A 27,112-nucleotide genomic window follows, 5' to 3' on the forward strand; every position below is an offset into this window, starting at 1 on the left:
ATTGCACTTATTATTGCTTATCATTGCTAATATATTACATTTATCTGTGCTTAAATATGTCACATATATGGCATTCGTGGGTTTTTTTAGGCCATCATTTGGGGCAACTGTGGAGGTACTGTGCTTTCTCTCTTTACATATTCTTTACACTTCTTAAATCACATTTTATTATCTTGCTAAATGCTTCGTTGCACAATGTTCTCTTTATTTTGTGTCAAAATGTACAGCATATTATGTGTTTGCTTTCAAACATTTCACGCGGCTACTCTATTTTCAGACAAAATAGAGCGCACACAATCCTTGGAGTTCCCCAGTGGCCTGTGTCTATACAGCACCCAGACTGTACCATTGACCATGTTTTTTAATTAATTAATAATTAAAATATAATGAGTGTTTATTTTTCAATTAATTAGTAGACATGGTCAATGGTACAATATGGGTGCTGGATAGACGTTGCCACCAGTGTACCTCAAAAATTAACTGTCCTCAAAACAATATTAGCACTCTTTTGTTCTATCACCCCTGTAGTTGAATTTGATGCCTTGACAATTTAAGTGGCATTCGCTGCTAGTTAAATTAAAAACATATTTGTTATCCTGGGATTCCGTCAAAAGATATTCGATTAAGCTGAATCAAATTGAAAATTAAGGTTGTAAGTATATATTATCTAGAAAGATATTGCAAATTATGCATGTCAAAGCAACTCTCAAGTGTCCTCAAGTTTCACATAAATTTGTTATGGTAAAATCATCTGTTACACTACATAATAACAGCAAATGAGGCGCAACTACACCAGAAAATGATGTGACCTCGCTGATCTTTAAAACATAAATATTGGTGGTTAGACAGCAAACAGCTCTAATGCATCACCAATTAAAAAATGACTTCAATTGGAGGGGCAGAAAAGGATATAACGATTGCTTTAGACCTGGGTTTTGTAGCACCTATTTGACGATCACATTGATACTTCAAGGTATTTGTAAACCTCCTTTAACTGTCAAACATAGATGATGCAATCCCTTTTAATTCTGCAGAATAAGCCTAGACTTCTATTCGACACATGAATATTACAGAAATAGTGCTGTTGAATGAAATTCCAACATGAACCTCTAGAGAAAAGTTGAGGGGGTATTTAACAAAACAAATTCATGGTGACCCTGCAGTGTGCCCCACTATTGATGGTAAAAGGCAAGATCATGAGCTATTCCAAAGAACCTTATCTTTTGATTTATTAAAATTGGTGGAAACTCATTACCTGCAATGGAGATTCACAATGGTACTTGAATAGGAAACAACATTATTTACATTGTTTTGATCTAATATTTTCTGGTGCTAAGAGCTGCTTCATTAGCACTTCCAACCTCTTTGCACCTTCACCAGGCTTGAGGACACTTCTATCACCTATAACAGAACATGGATCACTTCCATTTTCTCTACTTCCCATACACCATCCACCAGGAGTAAATCTTCCATTTTGACGTTGCAGAAGCTCTCTGTCTATTTTGTCAAGCACTGGATCATTTGTGGGAAATTTCCTTGCAAATGGGGCATTACTATTGATCATTTTTTTACTATCACTAAGACCAAGAATATGTGGATGCTGTTTAGGTGGATTATCCCAGGATATATAATGCAAGTCATGGTTGATTGTTGTGTTCTTAAATTCTTGGGTGTTACAAATGACAGTGTGGAAGTAACCCTCTGGTGAAGAAACAAAATTTGCATAGTACATCAAAACTGTTCGTGGAAGGTTGTCCCAACCCCAGATACAATACTCCACAAACGCTCGTGACAGAGCCATCCAAGCAGATCCTGCATTACAATAGCATTATGATGCATCAGATTTTTGATACACTTAAATGATGTTGAATCCCTCTATTTGCGAATCTTGATACAGCATAAGCAATCGTGCCTCCTATATCCTACGTGTAAGTAGCATATCTTCTCATAAAGCCTGTGACAATATTCATCAATAGATACCCATCTAGGAAAAATTTCATTCAAACATTACAAAATTTGGCTTATAATTCAAACACAACCTGATACATAATTGAAGGACCAAAGAGAATATTCAATAGCTTTCCGTGAATGAAGTGGCACCTAACTCCTCAAAAAGAAAATTATTGAAAAATGCAAGGAACTACATTTTGTTGCTAGTTAAAAGAATAACTTGACAGACATACTCAATTTGACTTACAGTAGCAAATAAATAACCTTATTGCATAATAAAAGAAATCAAAGAGAATATTTGATTGCCATGAATGCAGTGACACAACTCCACGAAGGTGAAAGCTTGAAAAGAGCAAGGAACTAAATTTCATTACAAGCAATTTAACTCAACAGACAAATCAGCACGGCAATTTTTTCACTGGATTTCCAATGTAGAGTTGACTTTGTAAACAAATTGATCATTTTCTACAGGTCAAAAGCAGCCACATTTATAAGAATTTAAGAAAATAGCTGGATACATAATAAAGTCAATTTCAGAGTAAATGGTAAGTTGATACTTCATGAAGCATTGACTTGATGAAAATGCTTTGATTAAATACACATCAATTGTTTTCTCTAATATACGATTCATCTTGGAATGTCTGACCTTCTGGTCTCCCAATTGATATGCCTTGAAACTCAAAATGAAACAAACTAGCAAAACAAGCTATAATCAACTCCATCAAAAACTAGTGGCATCATATTTGTCAAACGGGCAAATTTTGCTGCACATTTTCCTTGATTTGAATTCCGTTGAAGTTCATGACAATTGTCCAATAATTTCTTACAAAAGAAACTTTATAAGGAAAAATGAAAAATTAATGGCATTCAATTGAAAAGAAACTCAAATATGGTCATTTCTAGATGATAGAAAAGATATTTGGCATGATTATGTCAAGAGGTAGACATCATACAATCCTTGCCAAAAGCACTAAGCTTCAGGTTGATGACAGCCAAATAAAAGTAAACTTGACATCATAAGGACAACCAGAAAGCATACAAAAAAACAAATAAATTGCATTAGCTTTGCAACTAGTAATGCAAATAATAAATCTTAAAATATAACTTAAAACATTATCCATGTAAAACTGCCCAACATTTCAATATAAAAAAAAGTGATAAATGTTGGTGTCAACGAGGCACTTTACCTGGCTAGTTACAATTGAGGACCTATTCACACCTTATTTCTTAGTCTTATGCAGGTAATTTACTTTTTGTCTCATTTCATAGGATTTAGACACATGGCATGATCTTAGTATGTCTTATTGTTTTATCCCTGCCTATATAGCAATGTCATCTCATTGTATTGTAGTATATTGTGTACAACTGTTATGTGGCACTATAGCAATTCTTCAGTGCATCTCTCTCTTAAAAGGTTCTTTTGGCTTTGCTGATAGATTTTTGTACCTATGAGTTTTTCCATAACTCCAACATGGCATCAAAGCCCGAAATCAACAAACCCCTTCTTGTTTTTCAAGGATTTTTGCTAAGGAACTTTTGCGAGGGGCCTCCTAGAGAAAAATGGACCTCACTATTATGCTTAGAAGACTCTAAAACCTATAAATCCATATATAACATTATATGGTTTGGCAATAGAAATTTATGGGGGGCACACAAATCTAAATCTAAATGGTCCATATGTCACTGACGCCATTGCTGCACAAGGATCTGAATCAAAATACATGTTCTTCAACATCATCCTCTTTATCACTACAACCATACAATTTTAATTTTTTTTAGTTTTTCTTTTTTAAGTGTGCAGGTTGCAATACAACTATGCACGGTTGGCATCAGCTCCTGCCCTCTACACCTAGTTCAGTGGGTGGATAAAGGGAGCAAATCTCTAAGGGGCTCATCTCTATGGCACCACCTCAGTTGCTGCCACACCTAGCTGCACCAACACCATTCCTCTATTGTGTCACCACCAATCAGCAATGAACAATCTACCACCTAGCCGTAGTGGTGCCACCATAGAGCATAACTTGGGCATTTGGTGTCTAGTTTTTGAAATAAATAGGCATCAAAAAGTTGGTTCCAAAGTTGGATTTTCTAGATTTTCTTCCAGGGACCCAAATTTTCATTTCAAGGTCATTTATATTTTACTATGCTTTTATGAAAAATTGCAAAAAAGGTTTATTTTTCTTGTTGTGGAGGGGCTATATTTCATCCTATAACACATTAAAGGATTAAAAAAATCCTTTATTGCATATTTTTCAAATTTTGTACTTTTTGAATTCTATTCAAAATGGCAAAAACCTCTTCTATTGAAAATCTTATGCTACACAATTACTACACCTAGAAACCACAAATAACCATGTTGCTCATGTCTAAGGGGATGATCCACCTTGGATGATACATCACTTGAGTTCGCTCGAGATTATGAGAAATTTGCATATAAGAACAAGATGGATGAGGCCATGGGACTGACACAAGTGCATGTTTCAGATAGCCTCTTGCTTCAAATTGAGTCTTGCAGGACACCTAAGAAAATTTTGGAAAGTATAAGAAGCTTTTTGGCACAGTTAATGAGTTTAAAGAAACTTCAAATTGAGGAAAAATTGACTGCATTGGCATCTGATTCCTTCTCCTCCATTTAGAACTTTCTTGTCACATTTAAGTTATTGAGTTCACTTTTTATTGCAGGGTTGCGGAAAGGACAAGACTAACAAAGAAGCATATCCCTGACTCTATCTAAGATCAGAGAGTCATTTCAAATCTTCTCTTCTACATTTTATTCTACTATGGATGCAATTCGTGATACTTTCACCATGCCTACTTTTGAAGCTTTTTGTAATTGTTTGACATGGAAACACGCTAAGTTGGTCTAGTTTGATAATATTTCCAATTCCAAAGGCCAAGCATTAGTAGCACAACCATCCAAAGGGAAAGGGAAGAAAAAAAACAAGTCATAAGATTCTACATCAGGTAGTGAGCATCACTTTAAGCCAAAATAGGAGTCAAATCAAAAAAACCAATCCTCTTCCAGGAATGATAATTCTTCCAGAGTTTAGTCTTTCTCGAAGACAAAGAAGAAATCAAGAGATCCTTGCAGTTTTTGTGAAAAAGTGGGTCATGACATAACCAAATGCTGGAAGAGACTAGATGCTTTAGAAGAAGCCAGCAACAACATCAAATTTCATCCTCTAAGTCTCCTTCCACAACATAGGTAAAGGCCAAACCCTTTCTATAGAGGCTTTCTCTTCTACAAGAAATTGGATATTTGACTCAAGAGCTTCTCTTCATATGACACATTCCCAGGAAATTGTTGCATCACTTTCAGATTGTAATGCTCCACAAATTGTAGTGGGGGATTCAAGACAGTTTTCAATTTTGGAATAAAGTACTATTCAGCTAGAGGATGGTTGTGTTCAAAATGTACTTTTTGTTACTGGTATTTCAGCCACTCCCCTGTATATTAGATTTGTCACTTTAGCACTGGCAAGACAATTAGTTCTCACCTCATGATGTGGTTATTCAGGATCTTCATGATCCTAGGATCGTTGTGGCTTCAGGAAGTATTGATCATGCCTCTCATTTTGCTTATCCAAATTTGATGGTTTTGCAAGTTCAACAGGTTCATCTCTCATAGCACATATAGATTTCTTGAGCAAACTTTGGCATGAACACTTTGGTCATGTCAATTACAAGTATCTACAACAAATGATCACACAAGAATCGGTGACAAGCCTACCTAAGAATTCATGCACTAGGGAGTTTGTTGAAGTTGTGCAATTGGCAAACATCACCAAAATCCTTTCCCAAAAGGCCACACATGCCAAGACACCTTTAAAGTTGGTACATAGCAACCTCGTGTCATTTCCAACTCCTTCATTTTCAAGGGCCAAGTATGCTCTCACTTTTATCGATGAACTGTCACACATAGTTGTATTTTCTGAAGTACACAAGTGAGGTATTTAATTATTTCAGAACCTACAAGACCTTTGTGGGGAAGCAATCTGCTCTTTCTATCAAGAGGATTATACAAATAATGAGGGTAAATATGTCAATCAAGCTTTGAAGGATTGTTATAGTAAACATGGCATTCAGTATCATCTTACACTTCCCTATACCCCTTTGAAAAATGGTGTAGCTAAGAGAAAGAACACAACTTTATGGGAGATGGAAACTTGTAGATTCAATCACAGAATATAGATTCCACCTTTCAATAATTGTTAATTACATTCAAAATCGCACACCACATAAGGCAATGTGAAATATGACTCTTGAGGAAGGTTGATCCCATGTCAATCTAGATGTATCTTCATTTAGAGTATTTAGAAGTGAGGCTTGGGCATTTATTCTAGATGATCAATGAAAAGCTGTAGAGAAGAAAAACCAACTACTCATATTTGTTGGCTACTATGAGCATATTAAGGCTTACAAACTATTTCATCCTATTTCTAGAGATGTCTTGTTCAAGCAGGATATCCAATTTAATGAGAGCCTTCCACCGATGGATTCTCCATTACTAGCCTCCCCCTCATTACCTAATCCATCTCTTGAGGGTTCCTAATTTCTTAAGGATAAGAATATTGTTCTAGACCACCCACCTCCAGTAGCATAGACTTTGCCCCAATGGGCCTGCATGACTCATGATGCAATTAGATCTTTGGCTGGTGATCCTTTAGATTCCATCAGACTCAATCACAGACATTAGGTGTTAGTCTTTTGAGTCATACCATTTCGAATGATCCTCAAAAGTTTTCAAATGCGGCAATTTTTCCTGACTGGACATGTTGTGACCTTTTTCACACATCACCCCATTGCAAATGGGGACCCTCTCTTTTCCTGCTTTCTAGGGTTTTTGTTAGTGTCTCGTGGCCTTCTGCTTCAGTTTTGCCAAGCCTTGCCCAGTTTTGAACAGTTCGGGTCTTAAGGATTGAAAGTTAGTTTTTGCAAACCATGTGATTCTAGAGTCAAGACCCCACCAAAGTGCCTAGAAAGGCCAAAGGACGAAGATCGCAATTGATTTGGACGAATTTGGACAACTTTCTATTTTTAGAAAGTCTACTTTTTTGCTTTTTCCTATTTTTTAGGAAGTTTTGTTTTTGGCATTTTTAGCCCGATCCCCGATTTGGCTATTTTTAGAAAGTTTTCCCTATTTTTTAGGGATGTCTGCTTTTTGCTTTTTCAGAATGGGAATCTAGGGTTTGCATTGGTGGCACTCACCTGCTTCGACCGAGACCCAAAATTTCCAAGTTTTGACCTAAAAGGCCAGTTCCCTACATTTTAGGGGTCATATTGCTTCAAATGGTTTGCCTAAGTATGGATTTCGAATTTCAAGTTAATCTGGTTAAATTTGTTTAAATTGTGAAATTTTGAAATTTTCCAAAAGTTTTCTAAGTCTAGCTAATGGATGATGTTGAGTGTTATGGCAGGTGTTCAAAAAGTCCGCCATGTTGGAAGATGATCAAGATGGTGGCGATGTTGGAGGTGCATCAAAGTCCGCCTAAGATGCTAGCAATGGAGAGGTTCGCCTTGAAGAGGGAGTATCAAAGTCCGCCATGGTGAAGGGAGTCTAAAGTCCGCCATAGATGATGAAGGGAGTCTAAAGTCCGCCCTAGGGAAATACTATAAACTCCGCCATGCCTTGGGGTCACTTCAAAAGTCCGCCATACATGTTGAAGGAGATGCCTTCAAACTCCGCCATGCTTGGTAGAGGTCTTCCCAAACTCCGCCCCATGATGTTGAAGACCATTAAAGTCCGCCCAAGGAGAAGCCTTCAAACTCTGCCCTTGGTAACCATGTCAAAAGTCCACCATGTATGTTAAAGAGGCCATGAAGAGGGAGCATAAAACTCTGCCCTAGGCCTTGCTTGAGGTAACATCAAACTCCGCCCTCAAGGAGACCCTCCTAAAGTCCGCCTTGAAGAGGGAGTTGGAAAGTCCGCCTTGGTGGAGGTAGCATCCAAGTCCGCCCTATTCCTTAGTAGAAAGGCTGCCCATGAAGAGAGTCATAAAAGTCCACCCAAGCATGAGATTGAAGACAAGTAAAAATGTTGGAGACCCTCCAAAAGTTCGCCCAAGCATGAAGTTGAACACTTAAAAACTCCGCCCTACTCTTGGAAGTCAAACAAAGTCAATAAAATTTTGAGTGATGTCATCAAATCTTCCAAAAAAAAAAAATCGAACTCCTAATCAAATTAGAAAGTTGGAAAAAGAGATTTTCAAAGATCATTGAGCTGGGAAATTAAAATGGAAACTCAAAATTAAAAATGGAAAGAAGATATTTTGCAAATCAAGAGGATTTTCGAACCAAGTCCCAAATTAGAAACTTTTGGAAGATATTCTTTTATGAGCCTAGTTCGAATTAATCAACTAAGGACAATTTAGAAACTTGCATAAGCAAAAGATTTTCGAACTAGAGAAGATGACAACACTTTCCCAAAGGTTTGAGTTAGATTTAGAAACATGAGTTGGAGGAGTTTGCATCTTTCTAATTTGGAATTCAACTTCATTTACAAATACATCATTTGCAACTTCATTTTTACACTAAGAAGTTCGAAGTTCTTGAGGAGAGCATAGTAAAGTGTTTGCAGATTGGAGTTCATTTGGAGAATTTTGATATTGCTTGCAGTTTGGCAAGCTTCTTGACAAAAGATTCACAGATTTTTGAGTGAAGCCAGCTGGTATAAGGAAGAAATGTTAATTTTTTCTGAGTTTTTTGAGAAATTTCCAACCTTACTTCAATCTATTCAAAGGTGAAATTGAATTTATGATGCAGATTTGTGTATTTTCTGAGTATTTTCAGAGTTATGGAAAATGATTTTTAGTAGATTTATAGGAGAGTTTTTGAGTTATAGCACGTAGTGTGGTATTGTGATCACAACCATCCTTGAGATTGAAGAGTTTACAAATGAAAATTCAGTTTTTATGGCTAAGTATGAAAAAAAAAAGAAATCTTCACACACTTAGCCATTCGCAGCCCCTATTTTCTTCAATTCACAAATTAATTTCTAACTTAAGTTTCATTATCTGATTGCAGATTCTAGGCACTATGAAATTTCAAGTGGATAAAGACGCTCCTCCTGAGTCAAGGATGACTTCGAAGTGGAAGAATGTTAGCGACACCAACCTCGGGCACATCAATCTGAGGGAATTTAAGAAGCGGATGTTTGGTTTGGACAACCTTGTACCTACCACAACCGCACAAAAGATGATGAAGAGTGGCATCGTGCATGCTGCTGGTTTTCTCCCCACCATGCAATGCACCGAATTAATAGTTGAATGTGCTAAGCATTACAACCCCACCAGTAAGGACATCGTTGCACCCGATGGAAGAGTGTTGGCGAACATCAGTGATGAGGCCATCAGAGAAGCCTTCAGGATCCCAGAGTATCATAACACTGTGTATGTGACCAAGGACGAAGCTGATAGCATGTATCAGGACCACTTGGAAGAGTATGACGCCATCACTAATCATTCCTAGCTGGATAAGCCAAGGAAAGGTGCCTCCAAACTTTAGAGGAAGAGCTTGGTGAGAGCATACTTCAAGGAAGACATTGGAGACATGATCGTTCTGTTGAACAAGATAATGGGAAATCCTCAAGGTGCTCCATTCGAGCCCTGGATGTATTATTTCATTAATGAAATAATGAATGGAGTGAAAATGATAGACTGGGCCCGGATGATAAGTGACAACCTGGACAGCTAGTTGAGGAACCTAGAAGCAAATAGGACCACCTTCATGAGCTCATACCTGTTTTATTCCTTGGCCAAAACCTATAGATACAGAGGTCTCACTTGCAAAGGGGAAGTGGAAAACAAAGAAAACCAGTTTCCAGTCTATGATTGTTATCCCCAGCTCCACGTGGAAGAAAAATTCCATTTTAAAAGGGGAAATGACACCTTTCTCATGCACATCACCCGGACATTGCAAGGTGGACTGCATCAGAGACTCTCTCAAGAGTCTATGGACTTCATCAATAGATTTGGATATTGGTATATCCAATACCCGAAGTTCACTTACCTTAGAATTCAGGGGTTTACTGGGTCTCCCTATAAGCTTCCAGCTTACCCTACCAACCGAGTTGTGTTACTCGAGGTTGTCAGGAAATTGGAGGGGTACATGGCGATTCAAAGAGATAAACAGAAAAGGCAGGAACTTCCTCTCTCACCATTGGTAATGGGCTGGAAACATGCACATCATCACAAGCTGTTGTGACTACAGAGAAGGAGCTGGCTTGGTATCCCTTTTATCAATACAAGGCGAGGAAGAATTTTGATCCGTTCTGCAAAATAAAAAGAGTCAAAGGGATGACGTTTGAGCACAGAGCTGATTTAGAAGATTATTGGGCTAACGCAGCCAATAGTTTTGAAATCAGGAAGAGATTTTGGTCGAGAATTCACTTGAGCTTGGTAAGAGCGACGGAGGTGTTTAAAGTTGCTGACGAAGTAGAGGACAACCTTGAGCTTCAGCAGCCAGGCTTCAAAAAGATGAAGAATGAACCATTAGCCTTGATAGATTGGGCAGAAGGAGAGAAATCAGATCGAGCAGATCTCATGAGGTCGGTTGTTGAGTATTCTAGGTGGTGGACATCTGAAAGGACAAAGCAATTAGAGTCTAAAGGTGTGGCCTTGACCTATGAATTGATGGGAGTAGATGACTCTTTGTCCTCCAACCGTTGTATCTCTGCAGGTAATGCCCGGAATCCAGAAAGTGTTGGGTCTCGGAAGAGGAAGGAGTTAGTTGGAAGCTTCGTAAAGGTCACAGGAAAGAAGATTGTAGGGGAGAGACGGGAGTCCAGCGAAGGTCATTCCATCCTGAGTGTCGCCTCTATCGTACCTAATCAGAATACTGTTGAGGAGCAGGAGATGGACATAGGCATTGTTAACAATGAAGTGAGAGTGCCTTCTCCTTCGATCGAGGAAATAATGGAAGTAGTCACCCAAAGCCCGGACAGAGAGCAAATTGAAACACCTGTATCTCCAGTAGTCTTCTTGGATGGCATAGCTACTGATCCAGGAAGGACAGATGATGGGTTTGATCAGCATACCGTAGAGCAATCAACTATCCCTGATTGGCTAAGGTAGAGGATAAAGGCTAAGGTCCCCAAGGAAGCCTGTTCTAAAGAGATCACAACAGCATTTCTGGAGAAGGTGAATGAGCCAATTATAGCCAAACGGACCAAGCCATCCAGAAAGTTCTCGTTGATTCAGAGAGATAGTGTGGGATTCAGGACAGTTCAAATAGCTGTGCCGAAGGAAGGAAAAACTCGGGACAGTGTTGCCCCAGAGGACTACAAGATCACCACTATAGAGCTGGGTAAGCCCACCTAAGACCAAGAGGTCCAGTACTTTGATGACTCTTGTAACGCCCTGAAGGCAAGTTTATCTCAAGAGAGAAAGAAGAGAAAGAAGGTTGAAGAAGAAAACCAGCAATGGAGAAAGTATGTTCTCCATCTTACCAGGCCACTCAACCATGAGATCCTGGTTACCCCTCCACAGCCTCTTCAGCAGGAATCGATGAAGGATTATGAGGATATGAAGGGTACGTTCACACAGGCCAAGGAGTGGATTTCAAATGCTTCAGCACGTGCTGATATACTGGTAGAAAATTTAGTGTCAGCACATGAGTCAGCCTCTTCGTTGGTCAATCGTATCCAGGACCTAGCCGCCAATTGGGAAGACGTGGAGGAAATTCAAGATGAAATACTTCCGCATCTGAAGGTTATCCGAGGCTTGTCGAAGAGAAGTCTAGTGGATGCAGGTATCATACAAGTCGGAGATAGGTATGACTTCAACACCTGGTATTATGCCTTGGTCACCCGGATTGAAGTTTTGAAGAAATCCGAGACTAAGTGCTTCAAGACAGAGGAGAGTGTCAGGGAGATCTTGAGCAAGGTGTTTCATGTAGTGTCTGAGATCTGGAAGAAAGAGAGTATAAGGGAGAAGCATTTGCAGGCAGAGAACCTACGAGCCAGGATTCAGTCAAGCTTCTTCAAGGACTCGAGGATGATTGACAAGGGCGATCTTTCGAAGATTGCAAACTTTCTCTTCATCGATGAAAACTTTCTCGCCCAACGAGTTGAGTGGGAGAACATTCTTGCCACATGTACCAATGATGTGGACATCATCGACTTCCAAATTAGCAGTTTGCCAAGTGTCACTATGGAGGAGGTCAGGCTTATTGTGTCTAGGTACATCGAATCTGCAAAAGAGGAAAGTTGACGCTCACCTCAGTGAGATTAGCAGTTGTGCCACGTGTCACTTTCTTATTCATTCAAGCTGATAGTGTTTTGGAAAACCCTAATTAGGGTTTGTAGCTTTCAATCTGGGCCCTTGATCACTGTTTGATCTCGACCGTTCATTTATTTTTGAAAAACTATATAAGGCTACCTCCTCTCATTTGGAGTGTGAGGTTTTTGATGTATTGTTGCGCAAGGTCATTTACAGATAACATATTGCATGTGCGCTTTCTCTTAAGGCTTTGTAATCCCTATTGTTTGAATGATTTGCATGGTTTCAATTTCCTCAACACTTAGTTAAGGTGATTTAGATTTGCTTTCATTGTTGTTAATTTGAATGAAGGATTTGATAAGTGTCAATTGATGGTGTATCTCCCCTCATACTTTTGGTGAATGGATGATTTCCATTTCACTGTGCAAAGTTAGTCTGAGCCTATTCTCTGTGCATCCCAACATCTTAATCATAAGCACAATCCATTGAAGATTGCACCGACTTTGTGTAGTTGTCCCTAGTGTGGCGAAGCAAAGTTTGGTTTCTCAAGAGCACCCAGTCAATACCGTCTCCGGAGTTCGTAGGATTAGATTAGCTTTCTTAAACCCTATCTCTTTTCTCCTTTTTGAAAGTCTAAATCCCGAAAAATCTAAAAAAAGAAGAGAGCTTAAAATTGCTAAATCCGTTTAAGTCCAACCGTTCAACAGACACTTCTTAACGTAAGTCCCCCTTGAGATTTTCAGCATACACTACCCAAGAAGCTATTCCACTAAAGTCGTTTGTTCGCACATATAGACCTTGGAATCAGTAGTGATTTTTTAGGAGAGGATAGAATACCTTTGGGTATCCTATTCTAATGTTTGGTAGATGATAAAACAAACACCAACTGGACATAGCTATGGCAAAGGAGTATTCTTCTTTGGTGAAGAATCATGCTTGGGATCTTGTTTCTCTTTCTAAGAAAAAAAGATTTAGTGTAAGTGGGTGTATCACACCAGATATGTATCTAATGGCTCTATTGATAAGTACAAGGCCAATCTTATGGTTAAAGGGTTTTTATAAGTCAAATTCATTAACTATTCTAAAACCTTTGCTCCTATTGCCAGGATGGATTCCATTCGTCTTGTACTTTCCCTTGCTACATCATAGGTATTATTGGTTTTTTAGATGGATGTGAAGAGTGTCTTTCTACATGGTGGTCTTCATTAGGAGATTTATAAATTATATGGAGTAAACTCCATTTTTTGTGGAGGACTCTTGACTTGTTTGCAAACATTGTCATTCATTATATGGTCTCAAACAAGCCCCTCAAGCTTGGTATGAGAAGATGGACCATTTCTTGCTTTCTTCCAGATTCACCCGATGCCATTCTAATCCCATAATTTATACTCAATACAGGGAGATGATCTTTTGATTCTAGTGTTGAAAGTTGATGACTTGATTCTTACATGTAGCTCATCTTCCATGATCCAAAGTGAGGAGCATTGATGGAGCATTTTGATTTGACAAACCTTGGACTTCTGCATTATCTTCTTGGTTTAAAAGTTATTCAATCTTCAAATGGGATTTTCATTTTTCAGCAAAAATATGCTCTAGATTTGCTTCAGAGATTTGGCATGCTTGATTGCAAGCCTACCCCCACTCCATTCCAATCAGGTGTTGTATTGTCTTTCAGTTGCTCCACTCCTATAGTTGATCCTACATTGTACACATGGTTGGTAGCCTTTAATGTCTGACACATTCTCGTCTGGATATTTCTTTTGCAGTTGGCTTTGTCCCCTGTTTTTTTTGGGTTACACATAAGAGTCACTGGAAGGCTGCCAAATATATTTTGAGATATATTCAGGGCACCTCAGATGTATTCTCACTATACATCAAGAGACTCTTGAGTTGCCAACTTCACTATCTCAGATTGAGCTGGTTATGTTGATGATAGAAAATTTACTCCTTGTTTTTCCTTTTGCCTTGGTTTTAGCTCCATTGCACAATCTTTCAAGAAGCAATCTGTTATTGCATTATCATCTACAAAGGCACAGTAACAAGCAGCAATTTTGGCTAGCCAAAATGTTCTTTGACTTCGATAGTTGTTGACCAAGTTTGAATTTCCTCCTGATATCCACCATTCTCTAGTGTGACAATCAGAGTGCCATAAATATTTCTTGCAACCCAATGGAGCATTAATGAACTAAGCATATGGAAATCCACATGCACTTCATATGGGAGTTCATCCAGGACGGTTATCCCAACTTGGAGTATTTACCTACAAAGGAGCCAGTTGTGGACATCTTCACTAACCCTTTAGTATTTCCTCATTATCTTCAGCTGTGATTGATGCTTGAAGTGAAGGTAGTTGTCCTTGGGGGGTCTTCTTGATTCCTTCGCATTTTCATGTTTTCTCTTCATGTTCTTTCTCTTTTGAAGAGGAGTTTTTTCCTCATAGGGTTTTCACCTTTACTCCATTGGTGAGAGAATTTTTTGTCAGTGGGTACCTCATTAGCCCTAGTTTCCAGGACCCATCTTTTCTTTTCATGCATTGTTATGTACCTCCTTAAGTTGGCATTTAAGAGGGAGTGTTGGTATGAACTAGATACTTTACCTAGCTAGTTATTATTGAGGACCTATTTACACTTGTTTCTTAAACTTACTTAGGTCGTTTCCTTTTTCTCATTTCATAGGATTTAGACACATGGCATGATTTAATATGTTTTTGGATTTTATCCTTGCCTATATACCAAGGTCATTTCATTGTATTGTAATATATCGAGTTCATTTGTTTTGAGACAATATAGCAATTCTTCATTGCATCTCTCTCTCAGAGAATTTTTTTTGTCTTGGATAATAGATTGTTGTACCTATGGGTTTTTCCATAACTCCAACAATAACACAGCAGATGGAATGCATTAAAATGAGGCCCATCATCAAGCGAAATAAGATTGCAACAAGGTTTCGATAATGATATTGTAACTCTAAAATATCCAACATCCAAGGTGGATGTCAAGGATGAGAAGAGCTAAAATAAAACTTTGATAAGTAAAATTTAATAGTTACAAACAAGGGAGATTGACATGTGAAGTAAGGAATTCAGCTTTCAAGCAAGAAGAAACATCTACATTATCCACAACCAAAAACAGATAGACAAGAAACAGCACACTCTAAAACTAGGTTCCCTCCACAAAAACCTTTCAAGAACACACTCTTGACCACAATATTCAGACTCAGTGAATACTCGCTAGGCCATGGGTTGAGACAATCTCAGAGAGTACTTGCCTCTACAAGCTAATTTTGGTTTAAAAAAGAGAAAATTATTTAGGGAAAATAAAAATAAAAATGATTAAAAACAATTTCTTGTATATTATAATTTTTCTAAATTCCAAGTTCTGCCTGAAATTTTTTACTGAGTTCAAATTGGAATCATAATCAACCTGCCAAATCCAGGTCTCAACACTGTGCTCATGACATCAATTTGATGTTTTTCTCAACCTAGACTTCAAATGCTCATTTTAACCTTCCTATAGCTACTTTTGCAACTGGCTCAAAAGTCTCAATGTAATTGACACCACCTTCGGTGTTTGTAACTAGCTTATCCTTGCACTTATTTATTGGTATATCTACCTCGTACTCAAATCTTGTAAATACATGTGCATCTCATTTCTTGCTTCCTTAGTGACAACTCTACAAGTTCCTATCTCTGAGTTTAGATTAATTCCCTGTCATCATCTTGCATAGGATCTCTCCACTATTCCTTATGGTTACCAACTACATCTCAAAACATTATTCATCCATCTACACTCACCATACATCATCAATGTATAGTTAAGTTCAAATGGGCCTTCATTTATGATTCTTCAGTTCTGATATTTTGTATCTAAATCAATCTGTCATATTTGACCTAAACACAACTGTGAGCCACTGCTTTTGCCATGCTGTTTCACAAGTAATTGTGAGTCACCACATTTGCAGTGTCATTTCACAAGCTTCATAACAAAGAATTTAAGTTGTGTGAAGAAGCCTCTAGTAGATATCCCATTCATGATCATTGTACAGAATGTGGAGCTATTCAAAGAACCTTTACAATTTTACAAAAGAAATATGAAGAGCAAACCCAAGAAATAAAAGAGCTTTGAAAAATTAAATCAAGATCTAGAGTTAACCAAAAAGGTTGCGATTCAATGATGAAACTATTATTAGACGACATGTCAAATCCCATTGAAGGAAGATATCTAAAAACAAGAGTAAATTTCTCCTGGTAATTATGCCATGTCGGATACCTCCCAAAGAATTCCAAACTAAGAAAAACTTCAAAAACCACAACTGAAGAAGTTTTGGATTTCATTTTTAAAGTTGAGCAGTATCAGCCATCACAAAAGGAATTTCATCATAAGTTTATGAACACAAAATGCATCTCAACTTGGTGCATAAGGGCATACATAGAATAACACCAATCTAGGATGAATAAAAATTAAAAAAACTCTACTCGAATGAGGCTTTAATATGAAAGGCCAGATATACAAGATCATGAAAAAGAGGATTGTAATCAATCTACTCTTCTTGGATGGGACTGAATAGAAGATATATAGGGTACCAGATACATTTAAGAATTATGCAGGAAATATGAATTTGTGGTCCCATGAAGAAGTCAGGACCAAAGACATCCTCAAAGTAGAGACAGGCACCCAAGATTCCCAATAGATGAAACAACCGTGGTTGAGAAGTACTTATGCAAGAAGCACACTGTTGACAAATGGAGCAGTGTTCTATCCCTGACGTCACAACACATCATTAAGATTATTACGCATGCCAGTTATCTACATATCATCACATTATAGATATGGCATACATAACAGAAGCATCCATCTTCGCCTAGCACACTAGGCAGATCATAACTAAAAGTGGTTATTGTTTAAATAACTGCCTCCCTTTACTTTAAAAAGAAGACCTAAAGAAGAATCCTTATATTTTAGATATGAGGATACTAGCATTCTAGTCTTTTATCTGTCTTGCACTCTTTCAGCTCACTATGTCCTTCTGTTTTCCCTGTTTTACTATACCTTGGCTGTAATGAATGACCATGTCCAAGGTCTGAATGTAAAACTCCATGTAGCCAAAATGAATAATATGTAATGATAAATCCTAAAGAAAATCCTTGAGTTAAGGTTTCCTTGCATGACGCTACTTAAGGAAACAATCACTCCACAACATTTCTTGATATAAGATGCAAGCTAGCTACATTCCCTATTGATCAACATTTCAATATCATGATCCAATATGGTTGAGCTAATAACATTAGGATTGGGATAAATCCTACCCCCACACGTTACAAATTTGACCAAATAGAACTTAATCCACAAGTTACCCATTTGAATTAATATTTCCAACCAGCAGTTCCATGCTATATGTTGGCTAGTTCATAACCTCTTCACAGATAATACCAAGGGTCTGGGTAAATAATGTGCCAACCCCCTTACCATGCTTTGTCTCTGAAGTATGCGAAGCAAGTAAAAAATAGGATCCTCTAAACAATTTATACAACAGGTACCAAGCCTAATCATCCATTCATTCATTTCAGATCTTAAGTGTCATAGGCAATGGTGTTCAATGCAATCATGGTCTCACTTCATTAATCTGAACATGGTTTTTTATAGCTATTGCTCCGTCATTGTTGTATATACCCATTATTGTTTCCAGCTAGATTTGATCTATGTACATAATTACTGTTAGTTTGATCCTTGTATATTCATAATCATTTCTCCTGCAATGCTCCGAATACCTAAATGAATGCCTGGTGTAGATGTTGATATGCCAGAACCTTTGTAGATTTTAGCCTCTTGCATCATTTCTATTTGACTCTTCAACTTTCTCTTCCACATGATTCTTTGGTTCACAAGTAGATGAAGAGTTTGAGTTTTCTTCATGAACACTCAAGTTTTCCTAATGCTCTTCTTCAAATCATTCCTTGCGCTCTTGACCTTATTCTCCCCACCACTCGTGTTCAGATTCTTCCCTATGTCAATATTTCTTTAACACCTTGTCACTCTTGTTTGGCTTCTCTGATTGTGCATTGCTCTTTTCCACATACTAAAACTTCATGAACTTATTTTGCACATTGTATAGTTTCTTCCAAAGGATATCCAAGGACAATATATGATTTATGGTTAAATTTTGCATAAAGAATATTTGTCCGCAGTGAGCTTCGTATCTTTACACAGTTAGAGCCTTCTCAACATATAAACGTTTCTCCTCGATAATCCTTACCTGAAAGGGTAGTTTAGCCGGACAAATGGTGACGAATTTCTAACTACTGCTAGGTTTACAGAGGCAAGGGCCTCCTTTTGAATGCATCAATGAACCCAAAATATTGAAGTTTATTTGGTCAAAAATGAAACACAGTTACATTTTTCTTATTTTCCTTATCCCAGGTGTAAGGCTTCATTTTCTTCTCCTCTGCTTCTACAGTTCTACTTCATCTTCCTCTGCTTCTTCATGAGCTTTACATTTGTCTTGATTTTTCTTAGGAAGAATCTGGTTGTTTTGAAGTACCTTGCAGCAACAGAAAGTGCTCTCTATTTTACCATCCCATCTGCTAAGAGAATTTGCTCAACTTCTTTTTAATTGAAAGTGAGCTATCCATTGACAAAGTTCAACCACCCAACCATACTCTATCCTGCAAGGAGACCAGATAAATACTATTTTACAACAACCCAACTTCTCTTGAGAATAATCAAATTTAAATATTAGATATCATTCTCTAGCATATGCTTTCCATACTATTGAGGTATTTCCATCAAGTGTCCAATGCGAATTAGGTTTCAATGGAAACTTGCAATCAATAGTTCTCCTTTTCCACTGAAAATCAGACATTCAATTTAATTGACCTCAATGGAAACATATGACGATTTCCCATAGTTTTTTCTAATATCGCATTACTGGATACAACCCTATGGCAGTAGCAGAATGTCAACATCTAGAGGTTATCTCTTCCTCAATATTGCTCAAATTTTCAATTTCGGACACCTAAAAAAGAATCCTTGTTAAAAAAAATGATTTGGCAGAACAATTTCAGTTGGGTACTTCACCTGCAAGAAAATCATGATGCAACAGAAGGAGTTTTGCTTGAAATTTTTCAAAAAAGTAATTCCCAATCTGTAGAAAATTTCACTTTCTCAAATTGTCACTCATTCTACAGTAAAGAACTAAGCATTAATACAGAAACATGGAGAAATATAGCAGCAAAAAAGCACAACATGAGATATATGGAGAGTATCAATGTACCTGTAACATAGGAAATCGGAAATCATCAAAGCAACTCAATGTTAGTCATAGCTCAATCACAAAAGCTCAAATGCAATGATCAATCCTAATTACATCCAATAAAGACATGAAAACAAAACATTCAAGATTTGAAAATTAAGCAAACCAAGTGCAGATTTGAATGTCTCCTTCATGTGGCTCCATTGTCCTTCTTTCTCCTTCAAATAGCTTTGTTGTGGATCTCACCTACTAGTGCATGATCATTATATGAAAGCAAGTAGACAAGATAATTGCTCAAGAATACTCGAAGCGTGATTGATTCGGGAATCGATTCGTTCGATAATGTGATTAGATCAGGATTGAAGAAATTCATCCAATTTATAGACAAATTGGAGAGATGATCAAATTAGCATGAAGAGATTCAAATGGAAATTGCAAATCAAGAATGTCAATTATGACAAATTTATGACAAATTTGCACTTTCTATGCAAAATTGATTGATTGATAATTTATGACAAGATTATGACAAATTTCTATGTCAAAATTGATTGATTGTCAATTATGACAAATTATGACAACTTGAAATGTCATTCCCATGAAATTAGGAGAAAAATAGGAAGAAATTGAATTAGAAATTAGGAATTAGGAAATTAGAAAATGAGGAAATTAGGAATTAGGAAATTAGGAATTTAGTGAATTAATTAATAATTTTTCATTTATTAATTAATTCACAAAGAGGGAATTTAGAAATTGATGAAAAACTAGGAATTTAGGAATTAGGAGAAATTAGGTAAATCAATTAATAATTTGTCATTTATTAATTAATTCACAAAAAGAGGAATAATTAGTTAGCCAATTAAATTAAACATTTAATTGTGACACGAAGACCTAGGATAAATAAATAAATTATTTAACCTAGAGGGAGAAATGACAAACAAGGTTAAATGAATAAAATCATGAAACCCTCAAAGATGAATTAGAAATGCCAGGATGACAATTAGGTCTTGACAAAGGATAATCGATATCGATTCGATTTGATCATGATTTTGAATTGATAAATGATTTGATTGATAAATGCACCAATTGACGAGGAACAATGACTAATTGATCCAAATTGATAAAGACGACGATCGATGACAAATCGATCGCAAAATGACAAAATTGACAATAAGACAAGGATCGATGACAAAATAGATCACAAGACGACAAGATTGATGACAAATTGATCAAAAGACTAGAATCGATGACAAATCGATCGCATGATGACAAGATTGATAAGAGGACAAAACCCTAATTAGGATTGACGATGTCCAAAATGATGACAAATGAATACGCACATAGATGCGACAGGATAAGATTGACCAAAATCATGACTGATATTGGTGTTGACAAGACCAAATTCGAAGACGAGATGAATGATGAATGCAGAAGAAGGACTCGATGCTCGCAAATGATAAAGACCAAGTGCGTGACATAGGAGAAATGTTAATACGACGCAAAAACCCTAAAATAAGGCAATGTGCAAATGTTAAAGTACGATTCCGCAAGCGTTGACCATTTTTAGGTGTCTACAGTACCAATATATTCAATAGCCCCAAAAGAGTCCTCCTGGACTAGGTTTATGCCAAAGAATACTCTAGGATGGAATCACTACAATATGTCGCAACACGAGATTCAAACCAACTACACCACTATAGCTCGATAATATTTTCTGATATATATCTTATAATCTAATAGCGTTGGAAAAAGGGTAAATCCTTAACCTGCATTTAATACTAATTAGCATAAATTAGTCTGCAATTTACAGGGTAAATCCTTAACCTGCATTTAATACTAATTAGCATACATTAGTCTGCAATTTACAATTTAGTATTTTACCCTTTTGACCTAATATAACTAACAAAAGATAATGCACACCAAATGTTTGCTACTCTATTACCCCCTTTATATATCATGATACCAAGGATGTAGGTAAATAACACACCAGAGCTCGAGTTTCACAATTTTTTGTTTAAGGCCTTGGATTGTCTTTAGCTCTGAGCTATAAATTTGAAGCACCCACATTATTATCTTTCAGTGTGTCTCTACTTCTGTAATCATTTACAGAATTAAAATTAAACAATTTCAAGAATATTGCTTTCAAGCTACAATGGTTTAATTACATTAGTATATCCATCTTGGTTGTGTGTCTGTAAGTTCTTTTATAATTTACTAAACTAAGTAGTGTAGGTTGCATATATATTTCTCTTTTCATGCTTTATTTCACTCTTCATGGCTTAAATTATGCTACCTGCCCTCTTTACATCAATAACCCCATCACTTAGATATTGTCCTCATTTGTATATAGATGGCCACTGAGGGTTATTTCTTCTCATTTTGTCTTGTTCTGTATAAGTATATGCATGGCCCCAGGATAAGGCACTGGTCTATAGCTGAATTTCGAGCATTCTGAATAATTTGCTTTAAGCAAAGGATACAGAGAAAAATATTTGCAATTTTGTTACACCTTTTTATTTGTAAATGTTTTAGCATTTTGCAAATATTTTAGACTTGTGTAGGGAGTGAAATGACTGTTGATCAAAGCACCATATTAGTTGGATCTCGCATGATAAATCTGCTGTGACAACATTTTGATTTAGCATGTTGTGTTTGAAGCATTATCTGTTATAAAAGCCTTACTCCGGAGAAAGGCACTGGAAATTTTGAGACTTGCATCTACAAGCAACTCAAGGCTCACAAATGTGATGAAATTTGAAATAAGAGAGGACATACATTGAGAAAACTTTGCAACAGTAAAGAATAAAATATTTAAGCACTAAAGTTTTATAAGCATTCTTCTCAGGTAAAGCAGTTCAAGTGACCAACAAGGGAGATAGGTGTTTTTACGGCTCATGTGTTGGTCAAGTTTGAACCACTTCCATCCAATGATTACAGCACTTGCATCTCATTTTACATTTAACTTATATTATTGTTAGAAAATTTATATAAGATTCGGATCAATATGGCTAGAAGGTGCAACGGCAAATTGTCTAACTTCTTGGCAACTACAGGCCCTACCCGACTACAATGCCATTAGTAATGACAATTAATCCTGCATGTATTTTAGTAGAAAGTCACTATGCTACCCCAAATCCTTCGCAATTAATTCTAATGACCTACAAAAGTGTGTATTGTCCTAGATTATTTTAATGTATATGCAAATAGTACCTAAGGCAAACTGACGTGTGTGCTGCACCATTTTATTTGTCATCTTACTGCTGCAGTAGAATTTAAGGCAATAGAAAAGTCAATATTTTATATTGGAAAACATACAATGATGGACCACAATTGTGTCCAGAAAGCACCACAAAAGATGCCCAAAATATGTAAAAGTAAAGAACTGAAGTTTTAATCAAGAATGCCATTTGACCTAGAAAACCATATTTGATACAGGCATGGCCTGACAGCTAGCTACCAAAGAACACATGATGTGATCAACCAGTAATTTGTCTCCCAGGAATTTGGGGATATTAAGAGTCTCACTTTATAGGTTTATAGCATAATACAAATTAAAGTTAACTTCCCTAGAACCTTGTTTAATATACCATGTAATCAGGGTCATAAGTCAATAGTTGTTAGCATTTTAATTTGTCTCTTACAAGACAATACAAATGGAACGGTATGCAAGGATAAACCTCTCTTCAAATTCTAAGGGGAAGCTCCCTGGAAAACCAAACTAACCCTAGACTCTATGCTATGAACAAAATATGCAGTTATCAACATTATTGAATTTTCTCTGGGGGATTTGCATAAAGGGAAATAACTGAATTGAAATTTTGCCCTATGTTTTATCTCGAGAATGAGCACAAAACCTAAAAAGGCTCTTTTCTCACAAGTGAGGTTTAATGTTTTAAAAGACTTGCAACCAAATGAAATAGCTAAACTAGAAACAACAGATGCTTTCTTACTAGCTGAAATCAGAGACCAGCAGGTCCACCTCAATGGGAAATGGATAGTGTTGATGCGGAAAAGCCACAACAGATAGGTTAATTACTTCTGACACACAGCAACAATGTAAGATTTATAAACTGTATAACTTTGAAGCACACAAAGTTAACACTAAGATGAATCACGGAGTTAATATAAAGCCTAACACTATTCTTCTCTTTTAATTCAATCAACAAAATCCAACACAAGTGAAACTCAGATTTAATGCTTCAAGACAATTTCTGCAACATAATCATAACTTCACCTATCATTAACCATCTCTTGTGCCCAAAGCCCTTATTTATGAGTTACAAAGAAAACCCAGTTTGGGGGATTTAAAATTATAAATAATTTTATCCCAAAAATCCTTGATTTATAGCCGAAACACTTTAAGCTTTCTGAAAAAGAAGGAACTGACTAAAAAATAGACCCTCAACTCTCCATCCAAAAATAGCAACCATAAGATACAGTCCCACTAAATATAGCAACTTGATGCATGAATGAACTCCACAATTCTGAAACGTTTCCTTGCTCTGAAATATAGCAAATCCTCTAATGAAGATTTTGCCAAACCTTAACTACCCTGATCCATCTACAAAATATGGAAACCATTGCTTAGGGTTTGGTAAGAGTCCAACACTAAAAACTGTGGTTGAATCTTTGAAAGAAGATATGATAACCATCAAATCTGGAACCATTGTGACTCAATAATAGGCTCAAAACTCCTAGTCCACTTGCTGATGACTTGACTTGAAACCCTATCTGAAAGATCTTTGTCAATCGCTTCACGAAATCCTTAAAAAGCCCTGGAGTGTGCAAACTAAGATCAGATATCCGTTTACACAACTCTTACTAGCCCTTCAGAATCCCAGAGTGTAATTGACAAGTCAACTTTGATGGTGCCATCTTCTCCAAAAGGAATTCAGAAAATCAGCAAACCCTAGGTGAGTTTATGCTCTCCAGCAATGCTCCTTTTCACTTGGCCTTGATCTCTTCAATCTGTAATAAACAACCCCACTGGTATACAAAGAAAGGCAAAATTTTGAAGTGCTTTAACCATTTCAAACCCTGGCTTACACCCACTAGACAATAATGTCAGGTATATCGGCCAATTGACAACATCCTTTTACCTGTAGGCATGCTTTTTTGGTACTTCTGATGCCAATTATCAATTGACTGAAATGACTCAGGTGTATTTTCTCCACTTCCTTGACCCTAAAAAGACTTGACACACGCAGAAAGCATTGATGTCACCTACCATTTCTACCACAACACACATAGGTGCGTGTTTTACATGTGCTCATTGCTGGTTACTGTCCAGGTGCACGATCACATTATTTGCACTCAATCAAACTTCTTGGTGTGCACTTTATCTGTTTTTGTTGGTGCAAGATGCTTAGGCATGTAATCTAATCAATCAAGTCATTCAAACACTCATCAGATGCCCGTTTCACTTAGCCTAGTGACTTGAGTACTACTTTGACACTGCTGGGACATGCATTTGACAATCATTTTAACCACTCCATCATTGTCCAGAAAAACAGAGGTGCTCCTTCATGAAAAAGTCTCTGTATACAGCATCCTCAACAATCAAAACAACCATGAAGTTAAGCAACTTTTCATATTGACTAGACATAAGAAACAAGTAACAAGAACTACAAACCACTTTCTCAGCTAAAAACACACTCAACTGTCAGACAGAAAACATCAGAGAAGGTGATTTTTTCATATGGGTTTAGCATGGTCGCATGAATGAGTAAGCTGCCAAATACTCATAGATCCTGTAAAGATTTAACAAAGGAACTAAATTAAACATACATAAGTTAAAAAGTTATGAAGCTAAATATGACAAAATAACACGACTACCACTCTTGAAGAAGTTTTTGAGGTCAAAATGGCATCCAAAGGACAAAGGAAAATTAAAGGTACTCATTCCTTCCAAAACACAAAAGGCAAGAAGGTAGTTATAAGCACATACTCAAAGCACATATTAGAAAAAGATGGTGTAGTGCAAGAGTAGCATGTGAATCTGTCCATTGATGATAACAAAGTAAAGAGGCGGCAAGATTTCTGTTTAAGTCTATCACACTTGTCCATGCATCATTACATATATGTCTGCCACATATTACATTGGAAGTGGCTTTCAAAATACCAGTAGGTGATAGATTGGATTAATGAGCAGATGCAAAATTGAAAGAATAAATATTGTACCAGGATAAACATGTACATGTCCTTCACATGGTCTTTGAATTTTTCTTAAATTCTGCAAAACACATATCCTATCACTACAGAAAGTTGCTGATGCAATTCAGTTGGCTGCTAGCGCTTATATGGGTTGCTTGTATCCCCTCATAAATATTTATCCATGAGAATCTACAAAAGTACAAGTCTTACAACAGTGGGATCTAGGAATACTTTTCAGACAATGGTAGTGGAGGGGTCAGAACTGCTAGATTAAGTATTCAAATTATGAGTACTAAATCTTCTTTTCAATTTTGCATTCCCATGCTATAGTGTTGGTACATCTGACAGTACAATATCCTGCTAATTGCAGAATATTTTTCAAGAAATTTAGAAAAGAGGCATTGAAACCCACACACCATTTCTAACTCTTCATAGTATTTCAGATAGGATGTCTATGGTTATGAACAAAGTAGCAGGTTCCACATCCTTTCAACAGTAGCACTAAAGAGTACTTCTATTAGAAATCATCTGAAGACTACTTTTCAACAATTGAATCATGTCATAGCTGATTCATTATATATGGAAAAACACATTGAACTGGATAAGATCTACTGCTTGATGTTGGTTGAAAACATCAAGAAGTCCTGCATGCAATTTTGAAAGACTCAAAGTAGGGAGAAAGAAGAGGATGGTTTTAATTTAAGTAATGTAGCAACTGATTCAAATGTACGTGCTCTACTAATTCTAAAATCTGCAAATTGGCTCTCACCATTCTATCTGTTCCCTGAATAAATTTACAAACTTTGCCCATTCAAAATTAACTTGGTGGATTGCTGGTCCCCTTAAACCAACAAGCACAATTTTCCTAGTTATAGCCTCATGACAAACATGCCATCATGCTTCACCTTGATGGATTATCTTCGCAGACTCTCTACTTCTTACATGCAACATCTTTTTGTGATCAGCAGAAATCACACAATTTATTATGATTTGACTTCACTTATTCAATGGTAAAGAGGGCAAATATTAATGTAAATATATACCCTCTACATGTTCATATGCAATGTCTTGCCTAAAATCACAATTGCAACAAATTAGGGTTAGGGCTACATCTTACTGAATAAATCTTTCCTTAATAATATGATCCTGAATTTGGATCTTGCAATCACAACATGAAAGATTATATATATATATTAGTTAATCGTTAGGGTTATTCAAGCCGCATTATATTCATAGAGTATAAACACATTAGGGGAAAGAGACATGATGGGTCCGCCCGAAGCCATTTCTACACCAAGCCTAAGAGTGGATGTCTACCACAACCCTCTTGCTTGGTGGCTACCTGCTTTCCCCAACCATGTCTCGTCTCCCTACAGTCAGTTGTCGTCTTGTGGAGTTGGACAGAGGTTGTAAGGGGTTACTTGACTCTGTAAGTGCCCTCTTTGTCCTAGGCCACAATGGTCCTTCTAGGACGGCCTACTTACAAGCCCACTCGCCACCCTTCTCTTACACCTCAGGCACTACCTCTTGCAAGTTGGATTTCAGAC

At 36.9% G+C, this 27,112-nt stretch overlaps 1 protein-coding gene across 4 annotated transcripts in view; it reads right to left on the reverse strand.

The window, feature by feature from the left end:
- Window positions 1-692: 692 nt before the first annotated feature.
- The window catches only part of LOC131072203 (beta-glucuronosyltransferase GlcAT14B), a 41,978-nt gene continuing 15,558 nt past the window's right edge, over window positions 693-27,112 (reverse strand). For all 4 annotated transcript variants that reach the window (XM_058008282.2, XM_058008281.2, XM_058008280.2 and 1 more), the window contains exon 5: window positions 693-1,812. In XM_058008282.2, coding sequence (XP_057864265.1) covers window positions 1,298-1,812 — 515 coding nt within the window. In that variant the 3' untranslated portion in view covers window positions 693-1,297. The remainder of the gene's footprint in view (window positions 1,813-27,112) is intronic.

Source organism: Cryptomeria japonica, chromosome 6, assembly GCF_030272615.1.
Source record: "Cryptomeria japonica chromosome 6, Sugi_1.0, whole genome shotgun sequence".
NCBI lineage: Eukaryota > Viridiplantae > Streptophyta > Pinopsida > Cupressales > Cupressaceae > Cryptomeria > Cryptomeria japonica.